The 11,650-nt window shown below is 37.5% G+C and overlaps 1 protein-coding gene across 1 annotated transcript; it reads right to left on the bottom strand.

The window, feature by feature from the left end:
• Positions 1-1,691: 1,691 nt before the first annotated feature.
• Positions 1,692-2,859, bottom strand: LOC102595824 (transcription factor DIVARICATA-like). Its single transcript, XM_006361758.1, has 2 exons — positions 2,555-2,859; positions 1,692-2,343 (listed from the first exon to the last, which is right to left on the bottom strand). Exons 1-2 carry the CDS (start codon positions 2,857-2,859, stop codon positions 1,692-1,694), a joined length of 957 nt encoding a protein of 318 aa, XP_006361820.1.
• Positions 2,860-11,650: the final 8,791 nt, after the last annotated feature.

Below are 11,650 nucleotides of genomic sequence, written 5' to 3'. Positions count from 1 at the left end.
GCAGTTTTCTGGAGGCTCAAGAGTGCCAATTTTCCCATCACAATGAGGTACCTGCGCTGACATCCGATTCCTTTCAAGAAAATTCTTAACATTCCAGACCGTGTTGTGTCTCAGAAAAACAAATCCACTCTTTTTATTTATACCCAAAGTGTGTATTGCTTTTATAATCTTACAATTTGACTGTATTTTAACATTAGGTGATACTTATCATTTGCTTTTATAAAAAGAAAAAGTTGAACCAAAAGGAGGTATTGTTGGTTTCATGTAAAATACTAATGTGAACTACTAACTGCATTCAAGAATGTGTACATTCACAAAGAAGAGAATTTTCTAAGTGCGCAGATAATGTAGGTTAACCCATGGTCAAGCCCCAAAAAGGAAAGCACGACACAATACCTGATGCATCTAACTTTGACTGCACAAACCACATAAATCTGCCTACCCATTGATGATATATTATTTCGGAGTCTGAAATGTAAACTAAACATTTTACAATCATCTTAAAATTAGTTTAGTAAAGTCCTATGGATGTTAATAAGTATGTCATTTAGGACAGGAAATTTCTCCTTTCCAAAAGTATGTGACGCCAATGAAATTGGATTTTGAGAATCTTAAATTCGGGCAAGGGAGTTCGTCCAATGTGTCAATGTATTAGGTGTAGTCGGACTACATTGTTAAAGATTGTAATCGGAGATTGTAGGCATGCATTCCCCAGGCATGTTTACTGTGGAAACAAAACTGCGGGTTTGAAAACTACTTTCCTGAACTTTTATGGATGCTAATTTGCAATGGAGTTGTCATACATGTCTCACCTAGTAAAATTATTGCATGTTTTATGGATCGTAGTTCCTACCGCGGAGGGGGGGGTGACAAAGTTGTACCACTCAGTATACATGTCTCACCAAGTAAAATTGTTGATGATAAGAATCATGGCTAGTGAATTTGTAATTTTTGGGGTTTCACCACTCAGTATACAAAGTTCAATGCCGTTGATTCCGGTTCACACTGGATAAGCCCCACTAAGGATAAAACATTTATGTTGAAAAAAGGATTTTTCTTACCTCTTGTTAAGGGTAAAAAGAGTGTTCTTTATACGCAACAAGACAAGAGTATACAGATCCGCCATGGGAAAATAAGAGCTCATTGAATTATCATTCTTTACTTCCCGGGTCAATAAATTGGTAGTCCTCCAATTTCCCCTCGAATGTTTATAAGAAATAACTTATGCCACTCATATTGCCCCAGATTGACAAATAAAAAGATGCATGGAAATACAAGTTTCTTGTATGAACATTCAAGTTGACAATCGGCTTCTCGACAGTCAATGGACTTTAAAATGATCAAATTGATCCCTAATGTATGGGGTTGGACTATTTTAGTCCTTTCATACTTATCACGTAACAGAAAGTCCTTAATGCACAGAAAAAATGATTATTTTGTCCCCCAAACAATTGCAAAAAACAAAGGCAAAAACTTTGAAAACAATTGCTAATGTTTTTATTTTGGAAATATTTCAACCAAAATCCACTTGTCTAGCAATACTGACTAAAGCAGATTAAGAATAGATAAAGAAGAGCAGTAGTAGTCAGAATCAGAACATCTGTTAAAAACAAGTCTTCAATAAACAAGTGCAGCAAATCAGAACATCTGATCTGTGAACAGATCATGCAGATTAAAAAGTGCCTTCATCATCAACGGCGAGTGTCTAAACTGCGCCATACTCCATCACCAAAGTAAGATGAGGGGGAAAAGGGAGGTAACTGAGCTGGAGCCTCCCCTGCAGCTGCATAACCGGACATTCCGATTTGAGCAGTTGGTGCTATCCCAGCATCAGAAGTTGGTGCCATCCCGACATCAAAAATCAAATTGAAATCATTGTCTTCGTCCATGGGGTGACTGAGTAATGCTTCAAGTTCACTCCCAATTCTAGGGATAGAATGACCTGAAGTTCCACTGCTAGCATCAACATTCACAAAAGCATTTTCGCCTGAGAGCTCTCCTCCGACTACTGCTGTCATCTGCTCAGCATTGGTGCTTTCTCGATGACACATGCTCTCAGTGCTAGTGTCCGGCACTGCTTGTGATCCCTCGCAAGCAGGTCCAATCATGTCCACAGCGAATGGAACTTGGGAATTACCACCGAATTCAGCATCCACACCAGTGATATCAAGAACACTTGGTTTTGCTCTTGCTCTTCTTTTCCCTTTCTTGTTGGCTTCAACGCGCTTGAAATACTTTTGGGCATGGGTAGCCACTTGCATTGGGGTTCTTGTTTTCACGCAGTTCCTAGATATACTTTTCCAGTCACCTTTTCCATATATATCTATGCCCTGGAGAAATGACCTATAGCAGGAAAGATAGAAAAATAAGTTATTATCCAGGAAACAAGATCTCAGGACAGCATTTACTTAAAAGTTTTACTCTCTCAAAGCCTTCTGCATCCACTGTGTAAAATCACAGATAACACCCCAAAAAAACATTAAAACATAAATATGACCAGACTCCTAAAAAAGACGAGCAAATAAACCCTCAAAAACTGTACACAGAAACCAACCTGTGTTCCTCTTCTGTCCAAGGAGTCCCTCTTCGCCATTTAACATCTGCTTTCTTATTTTGGTTGGCATTGCTTTGCAGTTCTGGATAATTAGGTAATGGAGCGCGTCCAGAATCGATGGCATCAATATCTTCTAAGAGTATATTGTAGTGATCCTTGATCTGATCAACTAATTTTCCGGGAAGTGCTTCTTCCATCTTCATGAACAGATTGTTATCGTCAAAGTATATCGCTAGGATATTCTCAAAGATTTTATCCTCCTCCCTAGTCCAGAAGGAGCTCTTGCAGGTCCGATCGGTGGTCATTTTCTTTTAGATCTACAAGGAAAGATCAAGCATGAATAAGGAAAGTACTTGAAGATCAGAAAACAGAGGAGTTTCAATATATGACAAAAGCAACCATAAATATCGGAATCTAAAATAAGATTTTTTGTAACCCCTAACATTTAGTAAACAAAAACAATCGCAGCAGGACATGTATTCTTATAAATTAGTTATGGACACTAAGAGAAGTAATAATTGTGGTAAAATGAACAAACATGAAAATACAAGTGGTATGGTACCCACATAAGTATCCAGAGATACGAAGCATATTATGAAAGCATCTATGTTCTTTACCTTTTCTAACGGATGGAAGGTTTTATAATGAGAAAGAAGACTACAAAGAAGAGTAGAGGCCATGATATTCAAATCTCTACACACTAACTTTCAACAACGGAAAGCATTTTAAAGAAGAGTAGAGGCCATGATATTCATCTCTTCAGAATCTACCTCAAAACCAATATCTAAATTAATCATTTTTTCTGATTGTCTGCAAATTTGTTCATTTGAACGGAAGATTTATAGAACCAACAACAACATATCCAGTTAATCCCGCAAGTGAGGTATTGGTATGGTATAGTGTGCGTAGACCTTATCCCTACCTTGGGAGGTGTTGAAATTAGGACTATTATGTAAATATATATTTCTTGGAGTAGGGGTCAAGTGTTTGTCCTAATTCTACTCTAATTATACTTGTCAACAAAGTATTAGTTGTATCTATATATACCTCTATTATGAGATGAATAAACGACGCGAAAGGAAAAATATTTTCTAAACCTAAAAGCCTACATGGTATCAGAGCAATCAGATTCATAAAACTTGAATCCCCAACCTCATTTTTTTCCAAGATGGGCGATACTACGCCGTCCTTTGGCACAACGAGAAACCCTATGAACTCAATTGTAACAAACCCTACCTCAATTATAGTTCAACAAGACAACTCGCCGTTTCCAACGGGAGTTATCCTTGATGAAACAAATCTCTCATTATGGTCTCAATTGATGGAGATGCATATCGGAGCTTGAAACAAGGTTGGTTACCTTACCGGCGAAGCAAAGAAACTCGAACAAACTGACTCGGGTTATGCAATATGGATTACAAAGAATCATAAGGTGAAGAGTTGGTTGATTGACTCAATGAGTCCCACCCTGATGCAGCGGTTTATCAGGTTTTCCACAACAAAGGAAATTCAGGAAGCAGTTGCCAAAGCGTTCTATGATAGTTCTGATGAAACCCTATTGTTTGAACTAAATCAAAAATCCTTCACCACTATGCAAAACTGAAGACCCCTGTCCATGTACTATAACGGATTGGTTGCTATTTTTCAGGAAATTGATCACCGAACAAATACGCAGGATGGATCTGTTGAGGGTATTCTTTAGATGCATTCTATGATTGCAAGGCTACGAGATTCATATATTTCTCAATGGACTTGATGCAGAATTTGATCAAGTTCGTTGTGAGATTTTAAGAAAGGATCCAAAGCCTGACCTTTAAAGTACATATGCTTATGTCTGAAGAAAAGCTCAACAGAGGCAGACTATGGCAGTGCTCGACTAATTCATGAAAGTTCTGCCATGGCTGTCCATCGTAGTAGTTCTGTTAAAGGTCAAACTAATCAGTCATTTAGTAGGCCTACTAAGCTTATTTGTAGCCATTGTGGTGAATCAAGACACTTAAAACAACGATGCTACTAGATCATTGGCTATCCGGATTGGTTGGAATTCTCGAAGAAACCTCGCAAAGTCATTCCAAACAGAGTTGTAGTCACGACTTCTTCAAGAACTAATCATCCAAACAATGATGGTAAAATAGAACCTCGTGTCAATTTGGCACAGCCAGGTATTACCAATAATAACAATGTTAATGTTAATGTTAATGTTAATGTTAATGTTACTGCACCTTCTACGAATAGTACTTGGATTATAGATAGTGGAGCATCTGATCACATGACCAAAGACACAATTACAATCATTAAAACCATCTTTTCAGCCCTTTATTTCTACCGCTAATGGTGGTACTTCTCTAGTTATCGGAGTAGGACCAGTTGTCTTAACAGAAGCTTTAAGACTTGACACTGTTTTGGTTGTACCTACTCTAGATCATAAATTTCTATCTATTAGCCAAGTTACCTCCTCTAACCTTTTGGCCTCTTTTTTGTATCTTTCAGGACATTCTAACTCGGGGGACTCTTGGTTATGTTGTTAAGCGACACAATCTCTATTCTGGAATTGACTAAAGGCGGAGAGAATAAATTTAGTCATGCATTCCGCACATATGGGGTTGAGAAAGCACGGGACCATGTATGGTTATGGCATAGAAGGCTCAGACATATCTCGTTTGGTTATCTTCAGAAACTCAAGCCGGATTTGTTTTTAGGTTTAGATAACTCAGTTTTTCATTGTGACATTTATGAATTAGTGAAAAATCATCGTGTTCCATATTTACCAAGTTTGAATAAATGTTCTGAACCTTTTTCTATTATATATTCTGATATTTGGGGCCCTGCGAAAGTTGAAATTCTGTCTCAAGCTTGTTATTTTATTACTTTCATAGATGAATATACTAGGATGACATGGATATCATTACTTCGAAAGAAGAGTGATGCGTATATTGCATTCAAAGATTTTTATAATATGGTGCGCACTCAAGATCAACGACAAATCTGTTTGGTAATCTGACAATGCTATGGAATTTATGCAATCTACTGTTGACGAACACCTTCGGCAACGAGGTATACGTCATCAAACATCATGCCCATGCACACCGCAACAGAATGTCCTAGTAGAAAGAAAAAAATAGACAGATTATGGAGATTGTCCGTGCATCTCTCTTTGGCATGAATATGCCAACTATTCATTGAGGGAAAGCGGTTAAGCCTGCGGCTTATGTTGTTAATCGGATTCCATTTCGAGTCATTAATTTTGAGACTATGCAGCAAAAGCTCCATTCTTTTTGTTCTCTTCCGCATTCAAACTTAGAGCCAAGGGTGTTTGGTTGCACATTATATACTCATATTCCCAAAGCTCTACGAGGAAAATTGGATCTGTGTGCAAGATGGTGTGTGTTTGTTGGCTATTCAGAATTTCAGAAAGGATACCAGTGTTGTAACACCTAGCTATTTGAAAGAACTAGAAAGAGATAGAATAGGAAATAGTCATTTTTGGAAAGAATGAAAAATCTGGAAAATTGGTTAAGTTAAGATTGAGTTTTAGGTCAACTTCAAACGACCATAACTCCTAGATCAAGAAGATTTAGGTGTGCTTCCAGATACCGTAGGAAATATCTTGGAATTATCTTTCCAACAGCGTTGAGTTTGCGCGATTCCGAGTTTGTATAAGTGAGATATGTCCATTGGAAGTTGGGCCGGTTGGATAAGGAAAGTCCAATCCGGATTTTGGAAGGGTGTTTTGGTCTTTTCCATACCCTATTATTTTAATTTCGCGTTTTGGTAATTAGTTGGGTTCTAAACTGAACTTGGTCAGTTTACGCTTTTGGAAAAGAGTTAGGGTTTTGAGAGAAGAGAAAAGAAGAGGAGAAAAGAGGAGAAGAAGCAAGGATTCGTTGATTTCTTGGAAAATTGTGTGTGGATTTAACCAAGGGTTAATCCCTACGAGGTATGTGAGATCACATAGCATTGGGTTAGTTCACCCACACGCCAAACATGATTCAATTCATCAAAGTTGTATTGTTTTGAAAGCAAATTTTATGAGTTCTTGATGATAATTCGTTCAAATCTTGTGGGTTCTTGCTGTTGCAGTTTCTTGAGTTTGATTCATGATTTTAGGTGTGTTTTCGAGTAGAATCTTACATATATTGATGATATAGTCGATTCTAAGTGTTTGGGGAAAGAACCAAGTGACATTAGAGGGTTTAGAGTTGAAAAACGAAGGAGAAAAATTGGAGTTTTCTGGGCAGGGGTCTGGGGTGCCGCGCCAGCCAGAGTGCCCCACTTCAATGTCTGAAGTTTGGGCTTTGGGGCGACGCGCCAGCCAGAGCGCTACAACTTCAGTTCTGAAGTTTGGGCTCTGCACCCCGTGCCTCTAAGAGCGCCAGGGACGCCAGTTCTCCGACCTTTTCCTACTTCTTTCCGTACTAGTTCCTTAGCAACGTACCTATGCTTTCTATTCGAATTCTATACTCTAAGGTACGTCTAAACATCATGAAATCATCATTAACATGAGATCATGAGCCTTGAATCCATACTTCAATTCAAGAAAAGTTAAGAGTCAAGTCAAGAGGTTAAAAGTTAAGTCAAGAGAAGTTCATAGAGTTTTCCAAAAGTCTTTTACAAACGTTTTAACTTTGTTTTAAGACTTAAGCTTTGAGTTGAGTAAAGAGTAAGAGTAAAGTTCATTTTTTCAAAGATTATACGGGAACTAAGTATTCCCAAGAGTTAAAATGTTTTTCACATTTGAGCAAGAAAGGAAACACCGATTTCCAAGAGAGCTTTAAAGCTAAGTTTTGAGTAATTATCTCAAACCAAAGAAAGAGTTTTGTTTTAAAAACATATGAGCTGAGTATATTTTGGGAGTAGTATTGAGCACCGATATGGGGATGCGAGTTCATAATAACTCAAGTCTCCATAAACCATATAGCCATCATGGGTAGAAAAGAATCATACTTTTTAGATGATTCCTTAGTGTTTTTTAGCATAGACTAGTGGATCCACTTAGTTAAGGCGTTCTATATGACGGAAAAGTATAAGACAGTTCTGGCAGCATGGGGAAGACGTTGTATCATCACTTAGGCTCATAGTGGTGGTTGTCGGTTAGAGAAACTCCCACGGGATTATATTACTTTATTATATGTGTAAACTGAATTGTTGTTGTATATCTTTAATACATTGAGTTATCACCTATTGTTTTAAATGCTTTGTATAAACTGCACCACTATTGTTGTTTTTACTTTGCATTTGAGTTGAGTTATTCATGAGTTAAGTAAAGCCAAGGTAAGTGCTCCTTTCAGATTCCTTTCAAGCTTATGTTATGTTTAGGTTTCCCCTCGCACAGTCGTACATTCAATGTATTGATGTCATTTGGCCTGCACCATTTTATGATGAAGACACAAGTAACCAAGATTAGCATCCAGCGCCTTGTTGATCCAGTTGAGCACTCAAAGTCAGTTGGTGAGCCTCTTTGCTTTTTGGAGGACTCCTTTTACATTGCTTTAGTATTGCAGTTGTTAGGATGATCGAGGGTCTTGTCCCGACATCCCTCTTTGTTTTAGAGGCTTCATAGACGAGTAGTTATAGTTCTTTAGTCTTTCCATTTTCAGTTGTATACGTTAAGACTTGAGTTGCCATTTTGGTTAAGCTTAATATCTCTTTAAGTTATTGCATGAGTTATATTTTGAGACTATTTCTTATGTTTAAGTCTTCCGCTGAGTAAGTAAGTCAGGCCAAGGGTTCGCTTGGGGCCAGCAATGGTTCTCAAGTGCCAGTCCCGCCTAGGGTGTAGGCTCGGGGAGTTACAGGTGTTATGACCCACAAAATATGAAACTGTTAGGATCGAGAACTCGGGTAGTGGGAATTTATCCAAACAATGTTATAATGAAAATAACAAAGACAATAGTAAATTGATAATAACAAAAGTAAAGCAACTAGAGAAGACACAAATTTAACGTGATTCGGTCGGTATGATCTAATCCACAAGCGGAGAGAAGCAATTTCACTGTATCAACAAGGGTACAAAAGAGAGTATAAAATTAGAGTAAATACTCTAATTAATCCCAAATACCCAAGAAGAATAACCTCACGGGATCACTTCAAAGAAAGGGTTCACACAAGTTTTTTTCAATACTAACTCTCTTACAAAATTACTCTTAATGGAAAGACAAAGAAAGAAAGAAAGCAATGAAATATTTTCATATGCTTCAAGGTGTATTTCAACTAATGTCTAAGCTCCCTATATATAGATAAAAAAAATAGGCTTGTTGATGTCATGGATGATGTCTTTGGAAGATACAAAATATTCAACATCTCAATGTGAATATATCAAATATGGTGGCTTCCAAATCTTTGACAAATATAGTTGCCAAATCTTTGACAAATATGGCTACCAAATTTCCACATTTGTAGCTTCCAAATCTTTCACAAAAGAAAGATAAAATAAATTTCTTCAATCAAACAAAAGGCCACATTACAGAAACTATATGTTACTCTTAATACATCTTTGCGTGAGTCAGAACCATATTATAAAGGTGGAGTGACACCCTCATCTCTTCAGGGGAGAATTACATAGAAGAGACTAGGATGAATAGAACTTTAGGGGGAGAAAATGAGTTCTTGGAATTAGAAGCTCACGAGGAAAGATTAAATGCACATACTGATATCTCGAAACAAGACATTGTCACACATGAAGACAATGAAGGAATCTGGGAAGAAGGAAATAACAGTAAGGAAGTCGCAAATGAAGACAATGAAGGAATTATTCCAGTAAGTACAACAATAACTCCATTAACCAATGAGTCCTCTCAGCATGTTCTACTTGATCATATACCTCGGGTACCTCTTAATTACTCTTCAAATGAACTTGAAACTATGTCTAATGATTTTCATCTTCTACTTCTCGTTATCCAATCAGAAAAACTAAAGGTATACCAAGAATACAATATGAATCTGATCTTAATGCCAATTGAAAATATCATATTAGCAATTATACCTCAACCAAAAGATTATCAACCTCATATGCTCTAACTGTTAATCAATTGTCCAAAGTGTCTATTCCTAGTGGTATCCAGGAAGCATTAGCAGAATCACAATTCTCTAATTGTTAATCAATTGTTCAAAGTGTCTATTCCTAGTGTATGCCGGAAGCATTAGCAGAATCACAATGGAGGAAAGCGATGAATGAAGAAATGGAGGCCTTGCAGAGAAATCAAACTTGGGAATTGGTTCCGCTACCCGAAGGAAAGAGGATTGTCGGGTCTAAATGGGTATATACTGTAAAGCTTAAAGCAGATGGAAGTATTGATAGGTATAAGGCGAGGCTGGTAGCAAAAGGATACACACAGAAATATGGAGTAGACTATCAGGAAACATTTGCACCAGTGGCTAAACTTAATACTATTTGTATCCTTATATCAGTTGCAGCAAATAGAGAATGGCCATTGCGACAATTTGATGTTAAAAATGCATTCTTAAATGGTGACTTGGAGGAAGAGGTTTACATGGATCTCCCACCAAGAATAATGCAAGAGCACACTTACAGAAACAAGGTATGTGGATTAAAGAAGGCATTATATGGGTTAAAACAGTCACCACGGGGATGGTTTGGACATTTCACGTCTGCAATGACATAAGTGGGTTACAAACAGAGTAATTCTGATCACACTTTGTTTATCAAACATAACGAAGGGAAGGTAACAGTGTTGACTGTATATGTTGATGACATGGTCCTGACAGGAAATGATTCCAATGAAAGGATCAACTTCAGAAGTTTTTGGCATCAAAATTTGAAATGAAAGACCTATGACAATTGTGATATTTCCTAGGCATTAAAGTATCAAGGTCAAGACCGGGAATTTCCCTTTCTCAAAGAAAATATGTACTAGACTTGTTAATGGAGATAGGGATGCTAGCATGCAAGCCAATTGATACACCTATGGAGACAAACCACAAACTTGGAAACTCTTCGGGAGAGAAAATAAAAGATGTGGGCAGATATCAACGTCTAGTAGGGAAGTTAATCTATCTGACTCACACAAGGCCAGACATTGCATATGTTGTAAGTGTTGTGAGTCAATTCATGCAGAACCCAACAAAAGATCATATGGAAGTTGTCTATAAAATTTTGCGATACTTGAAGAGAGCTCCAGGAAAAGGACTATTGTTCTTGAAGAATGAAAAAACGGTCATCGAAGGCTACACAGATGCAGATTGGGTAGGAGATCTCTTGACCAGGAAATCATCCTCAGGTTGTCTCACTTTTTTCAAATGCAATCTTGTCACGTGGAGAAGTAAGACGTAAACGGTTGTCGCGAGGTCTAGTGCAGAAGAAGAACTTTGAGGGATGGCTAATGGCTTATGTGAGCTATTATGGATTAAATATGTTCTGAAGGATCTTGGAATTGAATGTACAAGACCGATGAACTTATTATGTGATAACAAAGCCGCAATTCAAATAGCATAGAACCTGTTCAATATGATTAGACTAAGCATGTTGAAATTGATCGACACTTCATTAAGGACAAGTTAGGTCAAAAGATTATACATTTTCCATTTTTCAAGTCTGAAAGTCAACTGGCACATGTACTCACCAAGGCTATATCAGGGAAGGTCTTCCACGAGATGATTGGCAAGTTTGGCATGATAGACATATATGCATCGCCTTGAGGGGGAGTGTTGAAATTAGGACTATTATGTATATATATATTTCTTGGAGTAGGGGTCAAGTATTCTTCCTAATTATACTCTAATTATACTTGTCAACAAATTATTAGTTGTATCTATATATACCTCTATTGAGATGAATAAACAACGCGAAAGAAAAAATATTCTCTAAACCTAAAAGCCTACAAAAGGTAGAGAGGTTGTTTTCTCAATAGACCCTCGGCTCAAAGAAAAGCCTATCAAAGCAGATAAAAAGGGAAGATTTGTGTAATCCCACAAGTGAGGGTTGGGGAGGGTAGAGTCTACATAGACCTCACCCTTACCTTTGGAGGTAGAGGGGCTATTCCCGATAGACCCTCGGTTCAAGGAAAAGCATATCTAATCAGATCGAAACAGAAATATTTACAGAACAAAAAAAAAACAAAAACAAAGAACATACCTAGT

Source organism: Solanum tuberosum, unplaced genomic scaffold (assembly GCF_000226075.1).
Source record: "Solanum tuberosum cultivar DM 1-3 516 R44 unplaced genomic scaffold, SolTub_3.0 scf00371, whole genome shotgun sequence".
NCBI classification, from domain to species: domain Eukaryota; kingdom Viridiplantae; phylum Streptophyta; class Magnoliopsida; order Solanales; family Solanaceae; genus Solanum; species Solanum tuberosum.
Note: the sequence above shows the minus strand (reverse complement) of the source record. Positions and strands in the feature narration are given on the sequence as shown.

What these genes read in the sequence shown, in the direction of transcription:
- LOC102595824 (XM_006361758.1), bottom strand. Translation starts at nt 2,859, where the DNA reads ATGACCACCGATCGGACCTGCAAGAGCTCCTTCTGGACTAGGGAGGAG. An exon ending in TGGACAGAAGAGGAACACAG is followed by an intron (nt 2,344 to 2,554) that starts GTTGGTTTCTGT and finishes TTCCTGCTATAG; the next exon opens with GTCATTTCTCCAGGGCATAG.